This window comes from Bos taurus, chromosome 10, assembly GCF_002263795.3.
Source record: "Bos taurus isolate L1 Dominette 01449 registration number 42190680 breed Hereford chromosome 10, ARS-UCD2.0, whole genome shotgun sequence".
In the NCBI taxonomy this organism is placed as follows: Eukaryota; Metazoa; Chordata; class Mammalia; order Artiodactyla; family Bovidae; genus Bos; species Bos taurus.
Window position 1 is genome coordinate 14,112,502 of NC_037337.1, and position 22,845 is coordinate 14,135,346.

General features: G+C 40.8%; 1 protein-coding gene across 1 annotated transcript in view; it reads left to right on the forward strand.

Annotated features, from left to right (window-relative positions):
• The window catches only part of IQCH (IQ motif containing H), a 229,554-nt gene that overhangs the window by 9,274 nt on the left and 197,435 nt on the right, over positions 1–22,845 (forward strand). The window contains 2 exon segments of the mRNA XM_003586516.6: positions 301–392; positions 13,161–13,278. Coding sequence (XP_003586564.4) covers positions 301–392; positions 13,161–13,278 — 210 coding nt within the window.

The following is a 22,845-nucleotide window of genomic DNA, read 5'->3' on the forward strand; positions in this document are numbered from 1 at the left end:
TCCATTGTACCTAGCAAGTTCCCCCGACCAAGTAGCAAACTGACTACTGTGCAGTTTCATTTGTGAAAAATGCTGCAGGTCACTTCAGCTTTGAGTCTCAACTGTTTATGATGCTTTTTGGGATAAAGTAATTTGGCCTTGAGATGCCTAATGATACCTTAGGCTTGTAATAAACACATAGCATGTTATGTCTTTTGGCTTAATTACATCAGTAAGAGGGTTAACCTAATGTAATGGAGAAAATTAGGTGAGGATTTCCAGTCCACTCTAATGGCCTAAACTTTAACTTTTCTGTAACAGATACACATCGAGAAGTATTTAAACGTTGTACACCAACATGTGTTAACAACTCCTATTGATTATAACTTATATTCTTCTCATGCTTCCAAATGGTAAGTAAAATAACCATTTTAGGGTCTAAAATAAGTACAAAACCAGCAAACAACTTTTCTCACTCAGTGAGATGACTGTAAAGATAAATTTTCCTTTGCTTTATATGCATTCTAACTTCCATACAAGTTTTGCATATGAAGTTAATGGCAGAATTTAGACTTTAATAAAGTTATTCTTTGTTATTTTCATTGCATTTTAATGCTTGCCATCATGACAGTTATTTCAGGGTCCTAGTTTTGGTGTTACATCTTTTGTATTTTTAGTAAAACATATCCCAAATTCAACAGCTTTGCTGGTTGCTCAATGGGAAAGAATCTGCCTGTCAATGCAGGAGATGCATATTCAATCACTGGGTCAGGAAGATCCCTTGCAGAAGGAAATGGCAACCCACACCAGTATTCTTGCCTGGGAAATCCCATGGACAGAGGAGCCTGGTGGGCTACAGTCTATTGGGTCACAAAAGAATCGGACACAACTTAGTAACTAGACAATAACAACAACGTGCCAAATTCAATTCCTATAGGAAATATTTTAAAGCAAATCCATTTTTATGCTATTTAGATCATCTGGAGCTTTCTTTATAGTTCTTAGCCCGTCATATGTGCTTTACTGTAAAGATGATTTTGGTATCCAGGGTAAACAAAACAAAAGTAATAAACTTGCTTGAAATGGTGACTCAGATGGTAAAGAATCTGTCTGCAATGTAGGAGACCCAGGTTCAGTCCCTGAGTCAGGAAGATCTCCTGGAGAAGGGAATGGCTACCCACTCTAGTACTCTTGCCTGGGGAATTCCATGGACAGAGGAGCCTGGTGGGCTACAGTCCATCGGGTCACAAAGAGTCAGACACGACTGAGCAACTAACATATACATTAATAATACAGCCTAAGAGATGATTTATTAAAATTAGTATTGAGTTAAAGGGAAATGACCTTTTCACACACAACTATGTATAAAATAGATAACTAATAAGGAACTACTGTATGGCACAGGGAACTCAATACCCTGTAATGATTTATATAGTAAAAGAATCTAAAAAAGAGTAGAATATGTATCAGCATTAGTATCAGTTCAGTTGCTCAGTCGTGTCCGACTCTTTGCAACCCCATAAACCATAGAACACCAGGCCTCCCTGACCATCACCAACTCCTGGAGTTCACCCAAACTCATGTCCATTGAGTCGGTGATGCCATCTAACTATCTCATCCTCTGTCGTCCCCTTCTCCTTCTGCCTTCAATGCTTCCCAGCATCAAGGTCTTTTCCAATAAGTCACCTCTTCGCATCAGGTGGGCAAAGTATTGGCGTTTCAGCTTCAACATCACTTCCTCCAATGAACACCCAGAACTGATCTCCTTTAGTCTGGTTGGATCAGACTTGCAGTCCAAGGGACTCTCAAGAGTTTTCTCCAACACCACAGTTCAAAAGCATCAATTCTTTGGTGCTCAGCTTTCTTTATAGTCCAACTGTCACATCCATACATGACTACTGGAAAAACCATGGACTTGACTAGATGGACCTTTGTTGGCAAAGTAATGCGTCTGCTTTTTAATATGCTGGCTAGGTTGTTCATAACTTTTCTTCCAAGGAGTAAGCGTCTTTTAATTTCATGGCTGCAATCACCATCTGCATTGATTTTGGAGCCCCCAAAAATAAAGTCTGACACTGTTTCCACTGTTTCTCCATCTATTTGCCGTGAAATGATGGGACCAGATGCCATGATCTTAGTTTTCCTAATCTTGAGCTTTAAGCCAACTTTTTCACTCTCCTTTTTCACTTTAATCAAAAGGCTCTTTAGTTCTTCTTCACTTTCTGCCATAAGGGTGGTGTCATCTGCATATCTGAGATTATTGATATTTCTCCCGGCAGTCTTGATTCCAGCTTGTGCTTCTTCCAGGCCAGTATTTCTCATGATGTACTCTGCATATATAAATAAACAGGGTGACAATATACGGCCTTGACGTACTCCTTTTCCTATTTTGAACCAGTCTTGTTCCATGTCCAGTTCTAACCATTGCTTCCTGAACTGCATACAGGTTTCTCAAGAGGCAAGTCAAGTGGCCTGGTATTCCCATCTCTTTCAGAATTTTCCACAGTTTATTGTGATCCATGCAGTCAAAGGCTTTGGCATAGTCAATAAAGCAGAAATAGATGTTATTCTGGAACTCTCTTGCTTTTTGGATGATCCAACAGATATTGGCAATTTGATCTCTGGTTCCTCTGCCTTTTCTAAAACCAGCTTGAACATCTGGAAGTTCACAGTTCACATACTGCTGAAGCCTGACTTGGAGACTTTTGAGCATTATTTTACTAGCATGTGAGATGAGTGCAATTGTGCAGTAGTTTGAGCATTCTTTGGCATTGCTTTTCTTTGGGATTAAAATGAAAACTGACCTTTTCCAGTCCTGTGGCCACTGCTGAGTTTTCCAAATTTACTGGCATATTGAGTGCAGCACTTTCACAGCATCATCTTTCAGGATTTGAAATAGCTCAATTGGAATTCCATCATCTCTACTAGCTTTGTTTGTAGTGATGCTTCCTAAGGCCCACTTGACTTCACATTGCAGGATGTCTGACTCTAGATGAGTGTATATACTCTAGGTGAGTATATATGTATAACTGATTGTAAGGCAACCATATTAAAAACAAAAATTAAAAAATAAAAAGAGAAATAACCTTTTCTTAGTTTGGACCTTCTTCAGTCTAGGCGTTCTGAATTGAAGTGAACGTAGGTCAGGGTTTTGTATGAAGCTTAAAACCCTGTAGTCCTTTTTGCATCATAAATATATATCAAGGGTAAATGAATCACATCAAACAGAGAGGTCAAGTTTCAGGGAGAAACCCAGAGATACAACCAGGTCCCAGCTCTTGTAGTGGGGAACAGAGCCTCAGGTGTTCAGTGTACCCATTTCCCTTTCCCCTCCATGAAGGTAGTGCCACAGGCAGCCATCATCCCTTGGCAGAGGCAACCCTTCACTAGTCTGTCTAGTTTGAAGTCATTTATATCTTAGGGTTTTGTTTGTTTGTTTTGGCCATACCATGCAGCTTGTGGGATGTTAGTTGCCCCACCAGATATCAAACCCATGCCCTTGGCAATGAAAGCATGAAATCTTAACTACTGGACCAGCAGGGAATTGCCCTACCTTAGATTTTTTAATTTGAGAATAAAAATATGATTTTCAAATAGGTTTATATAAATCATTGTTTGAAACAAGGAATCTGTAGGGAAAATAACAAAAGGGATTCTTGGAGAAGAAAATACTGGAGGTTATTTTACTACCTCATATTGACTCAGTTCTAAATGAAAACAACAGGGACTTCCCTCATGTCCAGCAGTTAAGACTCCACACTCCCAGTGCAGGGGGCCTGGGTTTGATCCCAAGTCAGGGAACCAGACCCTACATGCAACGACTAAGACCCAGCACAGCCAAATAAACAAATATTAAAAATAATAATAAGTCAAGAGAGCCGCACAAGGCCAAGCGGGAGGACTGTTTAGATGGCAGCCAGGGGATGTGTGGTAGGCGGGGAGTGTCCATCCAAGAGGTGGAGTGGATACACAGCGATAAAAAAGCTCCAGGTGGAGAAGGCAGGGGAAGTAGGACAGAGACGAGCTGTGTGTCACCAGCCCTCAAGAAAGTTCTCCTGTCCTGTCTCCAGTTCCTCTTTGTCTTCTCCTCTTGACAGAGCACAGAGTTTCTGAGCTGCAGTTTTGCACGCTATGATAGCTGAAGAGAACAGACTAGGTAGCAGAGAACCAAATACAAAGATTCTGGCAGAGCACTTTGCTTGCACAGTTCTCCATGGCCACGGAGTGCCCTTGCCCCTGTTAGGGTCTGGAAGAATGGAGAAAAATGTGAACTGGGGCGTGGAGCTGGAACCCAGAAAGGGTCTTTGCATCCTTCCTTTCCTGTTCAATAAAGTAATACAACCACTGGCTGTCTTATCAGGAAGATGGGAGCCTGGCAAGTTCGTAGGAGCCCTACAAGCCTGGGGGAGCATCTCAGTCATTGCTGTGGATTTGGGAGGCTAAAGTGGCCTCAAATTTGAAAATGAAATGAAGTGAGCCATGGTCAAAAACTGGAGAGAGTCCAAACTGGGTCTTAAAAGTAAGCAGGTCCAAGGCAGTCCCTGGGAGTGGAAGATGTGACCTTTTATATACAGGATGGATAAACAAGGTCCTACTGTATAGCACAAAGTGCTATAGTCAATATGATAAACCATAATGGAAAATAATATTTTAAAAAAGAATGCATATATATGTATAACTGAATCGCTTTGCTGTATAGCAGTAATTAACACACATAATCCAACTATCCTTCAATTTTTAAAACTTAAAAAGAACAATGAGGCCCAGATTAGAGTCCAGTCAACTGTCTGCAAGTGTCCTCTCCTACACCATAGGTATATAAAAGCCAAGAAGTCTAATTTTCAGAGGATGGTTTTCCTTTTTCGCCAGTATTGCTCAAGGAAAAAATCTGGTGGTTTTTTTGTCTAGTAGAGACAAAACCCAGTAGGTACACGACATGATGACAATGGATTCCAGCAAATGGAAGATTCTCCCAGCAGTCATTCAGAAAACAATGATAAGGATATTGTCAAAAGTGGTACATTTTCTCCAAAGAGCTCAAAGTGCTTTTGTATTGTTTTCAAAATAGGCTTCATTATTATTCCCACTTTGGCAATGATTCTTCTTCTGTGTCAAAGTGAGGTTCTTCCTCTTATCATTGCTGGCTTGCACAGATTTTATTGCATGAGATATCTGCTCACACTGTTCTTAACGACCACCCTTTGCTTATTGACACTAGGAGGGTGACTACCATCTGTACCAACACCATCAGAACTGCACAGAAATCTTCATTTTATATTCGGTTACACTAGTGTTTGAGGGGGGGAAAAAAGAACAAAGCAAATAAATAATAGTGAGAAACAATGAGAAGGAAAGAAGAGGTTTCTGTTAAATGATAAGCATAGATTAGAAGGTATATTCTCACTCAGTTATTGGACCCCCTTAGAGCCATCCTCTTCTGCGTTGTTACAAGGCAGTACACAAATCCCACTTATTCAGAATATGACTACATCCTAGTGACAAAGGGAGACAAAGCACAGGGGACAAGCTGTTTCCACTTGGTCATCTAGGTGAAGGGTATTTGCATGCTCACTATCCTTTCAAATTCTTTGTGGCTTTGAAGTTTTTTGAAACAAAAAATAAAAATTTTTAAGAAGCATCATAAAATAACAAATAGGAAAAACAGTTCCAACATATGTGATACAAAAATTACTAACACTGTTAAATACAAAGTGCTTTCTTGCCATAATCATAATAAAAACCTCGGCACAGACAAAGCGACATCAGTGGACTACTCACAGAGCTGGAAATGCAAATGACCAGTAAGTATGTGAAAAATGTTTAATAGCACTGTTGAACCATAGGAATACAAATTGAACTATATAATGGATTGGCTAAAAAGTTCATTTAGGGTCATCTATAACACACCACCCTTATGGCAGAAAGTGAAGAGGAACTCAAAAGCCTCTTGATGAAAGTGAAAGAGGAGAGTGAAAAAGTTGGCTTAAAGCTCAACATTCAGAAAACAAAGATCATGGCATCTGGTCCCACCACTTCATGGGAAATAGATGGGGAAACAGTGGAAACACTGTCAGACTTTATTTTTCGGGGCTCCAAAATCACTACAGATGGTGATTGCAGCCATGAAATTAAAAGACGCTTACTCCTTGGAAGGAAAGTTATGACCAACCTAGGTAGCATATTCAAAAGCAGAGACATTACTTTGCCAACAAAGGTTCGTCTAGTCAAGGCTATGGTTTTTCCTGTGGTCATGTATGGATGTGAGAGTTGGACTGTGAAGAAAGCTGAGCGCTGAAGAATTGATGCTTTTGAACTGTGGTGTTGGAGAAGACTCTTGAGAGTCCCTTGGACTGCAAGGAGATCCAATCAGTCCATTCTAAAGGAGATCAGCCCTGGGATTTCTTTGGAAGGAATGATGCTAAAGCTGAAACTCCAGTACTTTGGGCACCTCATACGAGAGTTGACTCATTGGAAAAGACTCTGATGCTGGGAGGGATTGGGGGCAGGAGGAGAAGGGGACGATAGAGGATGAGATGGCTGGATGGCATCACTGACTCGATGGACGTGAGTATCAGTGAACTCCGGGAGTTGATGATGGACAGGGAGGCCTGGCGTGTTGCGATTCGTGGGGTCGCAAAGAGTCGGACACGATTGAGCGACTGATCTGATAACAGCTTACATAAAAACCTGAATAAACTTTTTGGCCAAACCAATATTACTATTTTGCCTAACAAATTAGCAATTCAGTTCAGTTCAGTCACTCAGTCGTGTCCAACTCTTTGTGACCCCATGGACTGCAGCATGTCAGGCTTTCCTGTCCATCACCAACTCTTGGAGACTACTTAAACTCACTTCCATCGCATCAGTGATGCCATCCAACCATCTCGTTCTCCATTGTCCCCTTCTCCTGCCTTCAGTCTCTCCCAGCCTCAGGGTCTTTTCCAGTGAGTCAGGTCTTTGCATCAGGTGGCCAAAGTATTGGAGTTTCAGCTTCAGCATCAGTCCTTCCAATGAATATTCAGGACTCATTTCCTTTAGGATGGACTGGTTGGATCTCCTTGCAGTCCAAGGAATTCTCAAAAGTCTTCTCCAACACCACAGTTCAAAAGCACCAATTCTTCAGCGATCATCTTTCTTTATAGTCCAATTCTCATATCCATACATGACTACTGGAAAAACCATGGCTTTGGCTAGATGGACCTTTGTTGCCAAAGTAATGTCTCTGCTTTTTAATATGCTGTCTAGGTTGGTCATAACTTTTCTTCCAAGGAGCAAGCGTCTTTTAATTTCATAGCTGCAATCACCATCTGATTGATTTTGGAGGCCTAGGTGCCGGGGACCAGCCCTGGCTTATCCAGGGTATTCGAAGCGGGGACGGCGTCGGTGACCTATTTATTTAAATATTTTATCAAAGATATAAAGAGTAATAGGATGAGGATATCTCAGTAGGAAAATTCAGTGGAGAAAAGAGGCTGAGTAGCTTGGTTTATGCGGGAGACCAATAAAACTTCAAGACAAGAAGTTTGCACCACTTACGTAGGCCGCAGGCGTCCTTCCGTTCTCCCGAAGGAGAGGAGACACTGAGGCCTCCCCGGTCGGATCTTAGAAGCCCAGGCATAATTAGCAAGCATGGCGGGTTCCGCGCTCCAGATGGAGACTCAGCCAGAATTTGGGAGAGAGAGTGACATGGGGAGACCAAGTTTCGGTGAACAAGGCCCGCACTTTATTTTCCAAAGTAGTTTTTATACCTTAAGTTGTGCATAGAGGATAATGGGGGAAGGGGTGGAGTCATGCAAGGACAGCAGTTCCTGGTCCTAATTGAAGCCAGGCTTTCAAACTTAGCATATGCAAAAGTTCAGGTGAACTACATCATCTTCTGGCCAGGAGGCCTGTTAACATTTTAAGGAACTTATTTTTCTCTAAAGGTGATTATTCCAAAGTCAGGCACCAGCCTCCAAAAAAGCATTGGACAAAGCTGCATTCCTATAGGGCAAAGGTGAGGTGGGCTCAGTCAAGAAAAGAATTAACTCAAGGGTCCAAGGTTACAAACATTGAGCTACTACTTACATTTCTACACACCCATTATATCAATCAATACACTGCCAAGGACACAGTAGGTAAGGGGTATGGAGACTTAGCAGCAAACATTGGCTCAATAAGTGAAAAACCCTTCACCAATACAATTTCTAATCAATCTTTTAACTACTCAGAAGAATCTGTGTTTAGACAGATTCTCCCTCTCACAGTTGGGAGGCTCTGAACAATCACATGTGGCCGAAAAAACCTATTCAGGCAGGCTAGAGGATTTCCAAAGGAGTTTGTAGGTTGAAACACTGTCACACCCAGGAATTATTAACTGGAGCTGTAAGCTAACTCTTTTTTCAGAGAGAGGTAGTGGGGGACAGCCCCCCGTAAAGTCAGAGGTGTAGGTGAAAGCACAAAGCAGAAAGTAGGCAGACTCTGGTTTTGGGGGTAGATACTCAAGAATTTCCAGGGGGACTCCTGAGGCTCGATCCCGCCTTTGCATATGCCGAGCTATGCCGAGCCTCCTTCCTCATGACCTTTGTCATGGGTGGAGCTCCTCACGCTGGCTCCCGGCAGTGATAGAATTCTAGTTGAGCTATTCCAGATCCTGAAAGATGATGCCGTGGAAAGTGCTGCACTCAATATGCAATATGCACTCAATATGCAATATGCCGGCTCCCGGCACCTAGGAAAGAAAGTCTGTCACTGTTTCCATTGTTTCCCCATCTATTTACCATGAAGTAATTGGACTGGATCTTTGTTTTTGAATGTTGAGTTTTAAGCCAGCTTTTTCACTCTCCTCTTTCACTTTCATCAAGAGGCTCTTTAGTTCCTCTTTGGTTTCTGCCATAAGAGTGGTGCCGTCGGCCCATCTCAGGTTGTGGATATTTCTCCCAGCAATCTTGATTCCAGCTTGTGCTTCATCCAGTCTGGCACTTCACGTGATGTACTCTGCATATAAATTAAATAAGCAAGGTGACAATATACAGCCTTGAAGTACACTCTTTTCCCAATTTGGAGCCAGTATGTTTTTCCATGTCCAGTTATAAGAGTTGCTTCTTGACCTGCATACAGATTTCTCATGAGGCAGGTAAAGTGGTCTGGTATTCCCATCTCTTGAAGAATTTTCCACAGTTTGTTGTGATCCACACAGTCAAAGGCTTTGGCATAGTCAATAAAGCAGAAGTAGATGTTTTTCTGGAATTCTCTTGCTTTTTGTATGAGCCAATGGATGTTGGCAATTTGATCTCTAGTTCCTCTGCCTTTTCTAAATTCAGTTTGAACATCTGGAAGTTCTCAGTTCATGTCCTGTTGAAGCCTCACTTGGAGAATTTTGAGCATTACTTTGCTAGCATGTGAGATGAGTGCAACTGTGCAGTAGTTTGAGCATTCTTTGGCATTGCCTTTCTTTGGGATTGGAATGAAAACTGACCTTTTCCAGTCCTGTGGCCACTGCAGAGTGTTCCAAATTTGCTGGCATATTGAACGCAGCACTTTCACAGCATCTTCTTTTAGGATTTGAAATAGCTCAGCTGGAATTCCTTCACCTCCACTAGCTTTGTTCATAGTGATGCTTACCAAAGACCCACTTGACTTTACACCCCAGGATGTCTGGCTCTAGATGAGCCATCATGGTTATCTGGGTCATTAAGATCTTTTTTGTATATTTCTTCTGTGTATTCTTGCCACCTCTTCTTTATATTTTCTGCTTGTTAGGTCCATACAATTTCTGTCCTTTATTGTGCCCATCTTTGCACAAAATGTTCTCATGGTATTTCTAATTTTCTTGAAGAGATCTCTAGTCTTTCCCATTCTACTGTTTTCCCATTCTATTTCTTTGCATTGATCACTGAGGAAGGCTTTCTTATCTCTCCTTGCTATTCTTTGGAACTCCGCATTCGGATGGATTTATCTTTCCTTTTCTCCTTTGCCTTTAGCTTCTCTTCTTTCCTCAGCTATTTCTAAGGCCTCCTCAGACAGTCATTTTGCTTTTTTGCATTTCTTTTTCTTGGAGATGGCTTTAACCCCTACCTCCTGTACAATGTTATAAAACTCCATCCATAGTTCTTCAGGCACTCTTTCTGTTAGATCGAATGTCTTGAATCTATTTGTCACTTCCACTGTAAGGGATTTTATTTAGGTCATACCTGAATGGTCTAGTGGTTTTCCCTACTTGTTTCAATTTAGTCTGAGCCGCGGTCAGTTCCCCATCTTGTTTTGCTGACTGTATAGAGCTTCTCCATCTTTGGCTGCAAAGAATATAATCAGTCTGATTTCGGTGTTGATCATCTGGTGATGTCCATGTGTAGAGTTGTGTCTTGTGTTGTTGGAAGAGGGTGTTTGCTATGACCAGTGCGTTCTCTTGGCAAAACTCTGTTAGCCTTTGCCCTGTTTCATTTTGTACTCCAAGGCCAAATTTGCCTGTTATTCCAGGTATCTCTTGACTTCCTACTTTTGCATTCCAATCCCCTATAATGAAAAGGACATCATTTTGGGGTGTTAGTTATAGAAGGTCTTGTAGGTCTTCATAGAACCATTCCACCTCAGCTTCTTCAGCATTAGTGTTTGGGGCATAGACTTGGATTACTGTGATATTGAATGGTTTGCCTTGGGAAAGAACAGAGATCATTCTGTTGTTTTTCAGATTGCATCCAAGTACTGCATTTTGGTCTCTTTTGTTGATTCTGAGGGCTACTCCATTTCTTCTAAGGGATTCTTATCCACAGTAGTAGATATAATGGTCATCTGAGTTAAATTCACCCATTCCAGTCCATTTTAGTTCACTGATCCCTAAAATGTCACTGTTCACTCTTGCTATATCTCCTGTTTGACCACTTCCAATTTACCTTGATTCATGGACTTAACATTCTAGGTTCCTATGCAGTATTGTTCTTTATAGCATTACACTGTACTTCCATCATCAGTCACATCCACAACTGGGTGTTGTTTTTGCTTTGACTCAGCCTCTTCATTCTTTCTGGAGCTATTTCTCTACTGATCTCCTGTAGCATATTGGGCACCTACTGACCTGGGGAGTTCCCCTTTCAGTATCCTATCATTTTGCCTTTTCATACTGTTCATGGGATTCTCAAGGCAAGAATACTGAAGTGGTTTGCCATTCCCTTCTCCAGTGGACCACATTCTGTCAGCCCTCTCCATCATGACCCGCCCGTCCTGGGTGGCCCCACATGGCATGGCTCATAGTTTCATTGAGTTAGACAGGGCTGTGGTCCATTAGTTTGTGATCTAATTTGTTACAGAAAACTAACAAATTAGCAAAACATATAAAGCCACCCTAGTACTCAGTGCTACTGAGGGGCTAGAAAAAATGGGCAGGTTTTTCTATAAGATATTAAGAATTTTCCAAAATTAATGACAGATGAAAAACCACAGAGAGAATACCAGGCAGGTAAGTAGGCGTTTAGTGTAAGTACAGGAGTTACGCCATCTGCTATAACTGTAGGTATCTGAGGTTTCATTTCACCAATTATCTTTGTTTTTAGCCTCTCTATTGTGTTTGTGTTTCCCTAGAATCTCTTTCCTATGTAGAATCTGAGCCTTGCAGTTCTTCCATCTGTAATCTTGTGTCTGCAGAAGTGGATGTAGTGTGTGTTGGGGGGAAGCATTCAATAATCCTGTGATTAGGTCTCAATCTTTTGGAAGGTCTGTGCCCCTGGACTCTTCACAAATTTTTCTCAGCGTTTTTCCCCTCTTTGGTGAGATAGGAAGACCAAAGGGGGCTGGAGTTGGCTAATTGCCCTCCTTCAGATCAGATAAGGCTCTGGTAAAATAGTTCTCCGTGAGACACAGCCTTCATTGCAGAGAACAGAACAAAGAACAGAGCTTGGAGTGTTTTGAAATGGCCTCTCTTCCTGCTCTTTGCCCTGCTAGAAGCAGGAAGGGGTTTTTCCTCTGATGTTCACAGAGAAAATAAGGTGGGGCTCCTAGAAATAAAACTCATGAAATTGTAGGCTGTGCTAAGACTTGGCCCCTCAGAGATTTTAACTTTCAAGTGAATCTATTCTGAACCTCCAACACTTTGTTGATTAGAATTTAAGTGTTCTTCCAGTACTGGCTCTAGCAGCAGGTTTCTGCTCTTGGGTTTTATCCACTGCTTTTTCCAGTTTTGAAGGCAGCAGCTTTCCCTGCAGTTTCCTCAGTTCTTTGATGTATCTAAGAAGAGTTGCTTTTCTGTTTCTTCAGCTGTTTCTTATTGTGAGGGTTGGCGTGATAACTTCCAAGCTCTTTCCATGTTGAAATGAAACCAGAAGTCTATAAATTGCTTTTTAGTGATAATTTTACAGAAGTGGACAATAGAATCAATTGACCTGAATTATGTTAACTATTTTAAAGAACTGGAACCTGCTTTAAATTAAGACCTATGTTACATGCATATGCACATTCTTATAACTTTATTTTTTTTGCGCATTGCTATCCCATGGAACTCCTGACTGCTTAACAAGGAAGACCTTTAACACTTTTATCCTCAGTGCTAAGTGGCTTCAGGCATGTCCAACCATTGCGACCCTGTAGACTGTAGCCCGCCGGGCTGCTCTGTCCATGGGACTCTCCAGGCAAGAATACTGGAGTGGGTTGCCATTTCTTTCTCCAGGGGATCTTTTCAATGCAGGGATCAAACCTGTGACTCAGGTCTCCTGCATTGGCAGGCGGGTTCTTTACTGCTAGCGCCACCTGGGAAGCCAGTTGTAATTGCAAAGACATTGATCCTTAAGTCTTTGCAATTACATAGAACACTAGAAGTTTAAAGATATAAGGATGAACTGCTTAGGAATAGCATTTTTAATATATTTAACATTGGCTATCTTGTGACTTAATTTAATAAAATACAGCATTTTTTTTAACCAATAAATGTTTTATAGTACAGTAATTCTGTCAATTGTAAGTCATATAAACTCAGCCAGAGATATAGCTTTTTATCCATGCTATAATGGCCCTTATCAGACTTGGAAGTTCTTATGCTTAATAAACAACTGCAGTTTTATCGTGGTAACAATACTAAAGTTGGTCAAATTTGTTGTAATTACCAATAGAATATTTCCTATAAAATGTAATTTAACTAGGAAGCATTATTTTAAATTACAATTTTGAAGCTTTAAGGATAGCAAATTTGATTTTAATATTTTTTTTAAACTTAGGTTGTTCCCAGCTGTACTTGATCAGAAAACATTTATTTTCCCTCTGGAATCTGAGGGGAAACTTTGGCGACCCCAGAAGGAGCACAGTTCATTTCCACATGCCTTTCCAAGAATAAAGGTAGGACAAGAGAAATCCGTAGAGACAGAAAGTGGATTGGTGGTTCCCAGAGGCTGGAAGGAGGAGGCAGGGAGAGTGGGGAATGACTTGTAATGGTTGTCAAGTGTCTTTGGGGATGATGAAGTGTCCTGGAATTAAACAGTGGTGATGGCTGCACAATTCTGGGAATCTACTAGACGTTGAATTGTATACCTTGAAAGGGTGAATTTAAGGTTTATGAATTATATCTCCATAAAGCTGTTGGAAGCCTTTTTTTTCCCCCCAAGAGTGAAGGTAGGAAATTGTATTCCAAATGGAAAAACATGCCATTGTTGTTTCAGATATGTTCATGGCATAGTCAATTTCTATGACAAAAGATCTTTCTTTGTAGTTAAGTTTCCAGGTGGCAAGGAATAGAGCCCAAGAGGTTTCTGACTTCAGGGTGTGCTCACAGTTGAACTCCTGTTCCCTCCCCGACTCCCCCAGAGTGATAACAACTCACTTCTTCCGGGTACCAGGGGTTATTTTCAGTGCTTTGGGGATGCTAAATTGTTTAATCTTCAGAATAATCCTAGAAGGAGATATTATTATTATCTTCATCTTATTGATGAAGAAACCAAGATTCAGAAATGTTAACTATTGGATGGGCAAAGAGAACACAGCTGGTATCAGAGCAAGGATCACGAATCCAGAAATGTAGGAATCCAGACTGTGCTCGTAACCACTGTGACACCCCTTTTAAAACAATAGCTTTATTGAGATTTAATTTATACCCCATAAAATTCTCCCTTTTAAAAGTGACTTTTAGTATATTCACAGAGTTGGGCAGCCATCATTTGGCACCCTTTTTACAATGGCTTGTATCAGTTCCAGGTACTCTGTCCATAAACATCTTTGCTGTGGACATCTTTGCTGCAACTATTTTCACCTCAAGCATTTTTGCTGCATAACTCATTGGCCATAAGGCAGTTTTGCTATTAAAAAAAAATAAAAGAAGGACATTAACAAAGACATAAAGAAGTATGAGAAGTGAATGACAAAATTTAAATGACTTTTTTTGCAAAATACAGAATACTTGAATTAATATGTGTAGATCATGGCAATACTTTGCAAATGACCGATTTTATTTTGTGGGTTATACCTTAGCACTTGTCTTTCAAGTCTTTCGTTCATAGTATTTTTATATATATTTTGTTTGTTGACTCGGCTCCTTGTATGGATGGCATCACACTTTTTCATTTTTACTAATATTTTTTCCCTTCATTAAGAGGGATGTGTGCATGCTCAGTCTCTCAGCTGTATCTGACTCTTTGGACCCCATGGACTGTAGGCCACCAGGCATCTCTGTCCGTGGAATTTTACAGGCAAGCATACTGGAGTGGGTTGCCATTTCCTCCTCCATGTGACAAATATGCCAAGGTATACCACGGTGTACCAGTTTTCACAGCGCAACACAAAACTCAGGTGCAAACACACCCGAGTATTTGGAAACCACCACCTGCAATCTTCCCAGCATCAGGGTCTTATCTAATGAGTCAGCTGTTCCCATCAGCTGGCCAGAGTATTGGAGGTTCAGCTTCAGCATCAGTCCTTCCAATGAGTATTCCAGGGAATACAGGAGTAGAGATAGGAACAGAGAAATCCATAGAGACAGAAAGTAGATTGGTGGTTGCCAGAGGCTGGAAGGAGGAAGAGGTAAGAGTGGGGAATTTCTGTTGTTCATAAGCCTCCAGTCTATGGCATTCAGATACAACAGCCTGAACTAATACACTATAATTAACATCCTGATACTCTTGTATGACTTCCGCTTTGCACTCTCAAAGCAGCTCACTCCTATCTTTGTAATTGGACTTGTCACATTGGGTTTCTTCAGTTACCATCTGTGGAGTGCTGACTATGTGCCAAGGACTGACTATTAGAGGCACATTGGGAGGAACAATTCAGACCAGGTCCCCATTCTTGGGCGATGGAGATACACCATCAGTAAGAAAATACCAGGTAATAATAAAGACTCTCATGGGGAAAAAAAAAAAAGTGCTATCATAAATGGAACTTAAACTTCTCATCTTTGTTACTATTAAGTCTCTGCTTTCATTAAATTTTTATTTTGCCAGGAGTCTCAGGGGAGCCAGAATGGTTCATAAACACAAAATTGGAGATCTCTAGGTTATAAAGACAATGAAATAAAATATATGAAATTAGGACTATTTTAGAACACACAGTTGCTGTTACTAATATTTTTCCAGGAAAAAAAGAAAAAAAACTATGGCCAGAAATTTATTTTCCCCAAAGAGTTTTGAATCCTGGCAAATGATTATAAAGATAAGGGATCTTATATGCCCCGTGTTCTTTTAAACACTGCAAGCAGGGGTGAGCTTCATTTAGAAAGAGGCACGGACTGCTTCCCACCCTGACCTTACCTCCAGGGCCTGGATCCCTATTGTTGTTTTATATCTAATATCAGTGACATCTGCTTAAAAATGCATAACTGCTGACACAAAAATAGCCCTAATTTTGCATTGTAAAGTCAATGACAAACAGTGCTGTTTTGCCAGCTGTTCTGTAAGCCTACTGCACCAACTTAAAACCTTGTATTATTGAGTAGTTGTGAAATCCAACTGGGATATCACCACCTTTAATTGCCCACTGCCAACCTTTTAAACTAGGTAAACCCCAGTTGCTACTTTAAGCTCTTTCTCCAAAGTGAAGAAATTGTTTTTGGAATTCCATTTCACACGAAAAAACTAAAATGACAAATCACTTGGAGTTTCTCAGTTGTAATTAAGAATCACAATAAAGAATTATCACTCTTCTGTAACATTTAAAAAGCCATATTCTGGTGCCTTTTCTTTAAGTATATCTTAGCTTCAAATCAAGTGAGCCCAACCCTTCTTTTAGGCACTTTGAGCACACGTATACTCATGGCAGTCAAGGAAAGGGTTTGAAATAGCAAACACAAAAGGAGGAGGAAGGAAGAGAAGGAGAAAAACTTTATAGGCCAAAAGAGTATTTGATTTTCTTGTTGTGTCTGGTGAGCTGTCTGAAGGCAAATTTCAAAACAGACGTTCCTAAGCTGTTTAACCGGCTAGCTCTCCTTTGGTATTCACTCAATCCTTTGTTCTGTGAGTGGGCCAGGCTGCATGTTAGGTTGTTAGGTTAGAGCCTCTCGCGGGGAATTTCTCTTTTCAGCAGTGGCGGTTAGGCGTGTATTCTGTGGATTTTTAATTTTTTTTCCCAGTTATGTTGCCTTCTGTGATTCCAAAACTCCCCACAGACCCACCTGTGAGAGGGTTTCCTACTGTGTAAATATTCATTGGAAGGACTGATGCTGAAGCTGAAACTCCAATATTTTGGCCACCTGATGTGAAGAACCGACTCATTGGAAAAGACCCTGATGCTGGGAAAGATTGAGGGCAGGAGGAGAATGGGATGACAGAGGATGAAATGATTGGATGGCATCACCGACGCGATGGATATGAGTTTGAGTAGGCTCTGGGAGTTGGTGATGGACAGGGAAGCCTGGCGTGCTGCAGTCCACGGGGTCGCAAAGAGTCGGACGCAACTGAACTGAACTGAATTGAAATTGTTTAAATCCAAGGAACTACTTAGAAGCATGATACAAATCGTATGTTTACAGAGCAGGGAAAATAAATGGATCTCATTGCTTGAGAGTTATTCTCCAAATGAATTCCATAAAATGGATACTCTATCAAAAGAATGTAAAAATATAGATTGTGATCTATTTCGATACAGCAATATATAAGATCTATGTATAAGATGGGAAGGATCTTTAATTTTGTGAATATGGATCTCATTGAGAATGATTTTCAAAATTTGATCAAAACTAAGGTTTTGAGGATTTTTGTCATTATGAGGAATAATGTGATGAGAGATCAAGAAAGGATTGCTTTACAGATTTTCACTGTGGGTTATATCTCACTTAATATTGGGTGGGAAAATTTTGCTAATGAAATACCAGGTGGATTTTATAGAATAAAGTGGGGAAAAGTGAATGCCTACAAGAAACCAACAAGCGTTATGAACTCTGCCTTGTCATTAGAATATAAACTCCATGAGAGCATAAACCTTTAAAAACGACTTTTCCCTTTCTGTGACTTCTTAAGACCTTCTTAGTATGAAACTATTCAAGTAAACCAAAAATAGTATATTAATAACTATTTTTCTTTCACCTGGATTTAATAAGTGTTAACCTTTACCAGTTTCGCTTCACCTATTTTTTATTGAAATGTTTTAAACTATAGATCTAATGACATTTCATCCCTTAATGCTTTTACATACATCTTTAAAAATGAACACATTCCTCCTTACCACAACACCATTATCCCATTTAACAAAATTAACAATAATTTCTGAATATAATAGATATCCAGTTTATATTCAGATTTCCCCAGTTATCCTCCAAATGACTTTTCACTGTTCTTTATACAAACTTGGACCTGTTAAGGTTTATATATTGTTTATTTCTTTTTTTTTAATACATTCTTTTTAAAAATATTCTTTTTCCATTATGGTTTATCAAGGGTATTGAATATAGTTCCCTGTGCTATACATTAGGGCTTTGTTGTTTATCCATTCTAAGTATAATAGTTTTTATCTACCAGCACCAGACTCCCAGTCCATCCCTCTCCTGCCCCCCACCCCTTTGGCAACCAAAAGTCTGTTCTCTATGAGTCTATTTCTGTTTTGTTATTTTATTTCTTAAGTCTTTGTTAATCTAAAGCAGAGAGACTCTGTTTAGATCATTGCTGTAACCAGTTACTAGACAGTGCCCAGCCTGGAATAGGCTCTCAATAGATGGCAACATGATGGTTAGAAGTATGGGTTTACATCCCATACTAGCTCTCCACCACTTACTATCTGTACCTCAGCAAGTCACTTAACCACTCCATGCCTTAGTTCCTCATCTGCAAAATGGGCTCTGTGATACTCTGTTGTAAGGATAAATGAAGTAACATATGTACATTTTATAACAGTGGCCCATACCTGGTGAGTGCTATGTAAGTGTTCATTCTTCTGGTCAACAAATAATCAGAAGAATGAACACTTACATAGCATTCACTAGTAATGGGGCACTGTACCTGGTATGTACCAGGCACTGTTTCAGGCATCAACTGAACTTCTCTATTCTCAGGGGGCTTACATTCTAGTTAGGGTAAGGTAGTCTGGAAAATCCCATGGATGGAGGAGCCTGCTAGGCTGCAGTCCATGGAGTCGCAGAGTCGAACATGACTGAGCGACTTCACTTTCACTTTTCACTTTCATGCATTGGAGAAGGAAATGGCAACCCACTCCAGTGTTCTTGCCTGGAGAATCCCAGGGACGGTGGAGCCTGGTGGGCTGCCGTCAATGGGGTCGCACAGAGTCAGACACGACTGAAGCGACTTAGCAGCAGCAGTAGCAGCAGTCATTAGAAAAATAGAAAACCGTTTGAAAAGTAAACATATAATATGTTAGTTGGTGAGAGAATAGTTAGGGTAGGAACATAGGGAGTGTTGGGATGGTCTCAGTTGTAAGGTGACTCTTGAGCAGAAATCTGATGGATGTGAGGGAGCAAGGCATTGTGCAAATACCTGGAGGAAGAGTATCCCAGGCAGAGAAGACAGAACCGCTAAAGACCCTGAGTTAGGAGTGTGAACAGCAAGGAAGATGGAGAGGAATGTACGAGGAGGAGAGAAGTAGGGACAGGGGTAGAGGTCAGATCTCACAGACCATCGTGAGGACTGCAGAGATCACGAGTTAGATGGGAGGCTTTTCACCAGAGGACCGATTGGGTATGATTTACAATTGACAAGAGTCCCTCTGACTGTCATGTGGAGACTGTGATGTAGAAGGACAAGGGCGGAGGCAGGGAGACCATGCAGGAGCCTGTGTTAGCCATGATGATGAAGTCATATCTCATCCTCACGACATTTCTGAAGGAAGGACTTACTGTTATCCCCATTTGACAGATGAGCGTACCAAGGATGAGAGATGATAGAAATTTAAAACTAAGAAACAGGAGAACTAGCATTCAGACTCAGCTCTGTGTAACCTCAGAGTGCTGGCTTTTCCTCACTTGTGTTAAAAGTACAAAACCCTGACCTCCATCCCTGTGTTTGCCACAGGAAAATTTACAACTTGAAACTTGGGGAAAATAAAGAAAGCAGCTGAATAAATTGTTGATTTTTTTTCCTTTAACAAAAGGTCCTAACCACCCCCAGAATTATCCTCAGATATGTCCCTCTACACTCTCCCAAAAAGGGACCTCCCTGGTGGTTGAGTGGCTAAGACTCCACACTCCCAATGAAGGGGGTTTGATCACTGGTCAGAAAACTAGATCGCACATGCTGCAGCTAAGACCAGTGCAGTCAAATAAATATTTAAAAATGAATAAATAAAATTTCCCAAAGGAACTTCTCAATGTAATGCTCCTGGTAAAAGTGACCTTTTTACTTTCTGATTTGTTGCAGTGACACCAATATGGCAGTGGTGAAGCCACATTAGAATTATTCATAATACATTATTATACTCAACAATAATGCTGTTTTTCTGTAATTAGTTACCATCCAGGTGGTTTACATATATAAAGAGGTTTATACTTTACAGTGTACATAGTTGTGGCTAATGGGACAGGTAATTAAACATGGTATTTGGAGTTATTTCTATTAAAAATGGGCAAAAGTAGGCCCTTAGGCCTGTATATTCTAACAACACTATGCCACAGGAAAATTAACAACTTGAAACTTGGGGAAAATAAAGAAAGAAGCTGAATAAATTGTTTATTTATTTTTTTTTTTACAAAAGATTTCTATGAGAAGATTCAAGTAGATACATATTTATGACTCATAGCATCTTTTCCAGAATCATAAGCTATTTATTACAACTGAAAAGCATACTCAAAATTTATTATTAATATATGGTATCCCGTGGTTCAATGACATTTCAAAGATGGCATCCCAAATATCTCTTGCCTCTCTCCCTGGCTTACCAGGGGATGCTAACTTCTGGGCATGTAGGGGGACCTCATTCCCTGGCCACCAACTCACGAGAGCTGCTTGTAGCAAAGATAGGGAGGTTGTGGAATTAGCAACTGGCCCCTGTGCCATAAGAGTTGGACAGGATGCACCTTTGGCCCACACGACTGCTATAAGCTGATGACTGTGTCACCATGGCATCTTGTAAGAATAACAGAAACATAGTAACACCAAAAGATGCCTTCCCTCACGGGTGTGCTATTTCATTTCTTCACATGTTTTGATGTTAATGCTACTATGTGTTAGGTGCTAGAATGCAGATTTTACTGCTGTCGGTGTTCACAGCCTATAGTCAGGCATTCTACAGACAGAGTGGCAAGTGTGGTATTAGAGGTTTGACAAAAGTACTCTGGCCAGGGGGATATGCTGAATGCCTGGGCTTGCACCCAGTAAGTACATCATCTCTAAGATCTGTTTCAAGCACAGCAATCTCTGACCTCCACGTCCTGGCCTTCCAGTTCATATAATATGTTCTTCCAACAGTTTTTCATTACCGTGAGGACATTCAATCCACTGGCCCCTCATTATTTCACTATTTATCACTTTTGTACTTGATTTCTTAACTAGATTAGATTGATGGCTGTGGCAGAAATTGTTAATTTCATTGTTAATATTCATCCGACATCTGCATTACTATAAACTGTGATTTTGTTCAGGATGGCATCATGCCAAGAGGAATAAGTGTCCTCATTTCTGAGCCTTCTTTGCAGTTAAGTTTGACCACGTGTCCCAGTTCTGTCCAGTGGGTACTGAGTGGCAGTCTCCTGAAGTTGGTTCTAGGGGATGTTTTGCTTTCCTGGTGAGAGGGTATAGTAACAACTGGCGTGTCCCTTCTCCCCTTCCTCTCTTTCTCTCCCCTGAACACAGCCATGACATCTGGAGTTGCAGCAAGCATCCTGCAACCATGAGGTGACAAGCACAGGAACAAAGGCAACACTCTGAAGATGGTTAGGACATAGAGGAGGAAAGGCACTGGGCCCCAGAGGGTTTCCTGAGCTGCGGAGTTTTAGCTAAATATATGACTGCCCAATATAAAGATCCCATTTTTCATTGTCCCTTGCTGTTGGACATAACCATATGATCAAGTATTGGCTAATGAAATGTTGTTATTGTTTAATCACTAAGTCGTGTCTGACTTTTCTATGACCCTGTGGACTGTAGCCTGCCAGTTTCCTCTGTCCATGGGATTTTCCAAGCAAGAATACTGAAGAGGTTGCCATTTCCTTATCCAGTGAAATATTAGGTGGTGAGTATTTTGGGAAATTTTCTGGAAACCTCCTTAAATGATATCCGACTTTTGCTCTTCAATCCTTTTCTTCTCCTTTCTCTATTCTGCTGCCTGGAATGGAGCTGTGTTCACTGGGACTCTTGCAGCCATCTTAGGCCAGGAGGAGGAGGCCCATACATTAGGGATAGCAGAATACTAAACTGAAAGGGGCCTGGTCCTTGGCAACTTCCTGGACTTCCAGAACAACCCTGAACAGCCTATATCTGGACTTCATATACATGAGGACAATAAATTTGGTCTTATTGAAGTAATATTCTTCCAATTTTCAGTCACATAGACAAACATCCCTATTCCCATTACCATTATCCTTTTATAATCATATTTAATTTCTCTATCTCTAGATTTATGTTTCATGTTTTCTACCTTGTCAGAGTGGAAGAAATGTCCCTTCTCTGGTTAAAGCCAGCCTCTTATTTAGCTTAGCTCTTCCAGTTATTCGCCTCTCATTAATCATTGATTTCTGACTTCTCCATCATCCCCAGATCTTTGTGTGACTATCCCATTCAGGCCTCAGTGTACTTCTCACCTCCTCAGAGAGGCTCTCCTTGACCACCATGTTTAAGGCAGCCTCCCATTCTCCTAGGGTATTTTATTTACAGCACTTATAGAAATGTAAAATTAAGTCTATATCTGTTTACACGGTTATTAACTGATTCCTCTCATTCCTTCAAGAATGTAAGATCCATGTGGACAAAAACTTGTTTTTATTCACGAACACCTCAATGAGGCTTTCCATAAATGTTGGAATGAATGAATGAATGTTGTGGGGAGTAGAGAAGGAGAGATGGAGGTTAGGCGAGATCTCCCAGAGGAAGTTGCACCTGATCCAAGTTTCAGTGTTAGTAACAGTGTGCCCAGAGAACAGCTGAAGGTCAGGGGGAAAAGAGGACATTCCCAGAAAATGGAAGAGCCTGCTCACCTGGAGAGGTGGAGAGAACATTTTATATGTGGAGGCTGGCTGGTCACTGAGCAGTCGTGAGGAAGTGGCAGAATACAGGGCTGGAAAGTAGGAAGGGTCCCTCTAAAGGAAACCACTAGAGGCGAGATACATGTTTCAGTTAGTAACCAGAGGTTCAGTCATACTGGAGGTCATGCAGACTCAAGGAGACCCATCTTAGGGCTCATTATAGAGGTCCATGTAATAATCAATGAGGGCACAGATCTGAGCAGTGCCTGTGGATATTCGAGAGGAAGTAAAGGATCTGACAGATAGGAAGCTGAATCAAGAGTGTATCAGTCAACATTTCTTTGTGATGTGGCAGCATG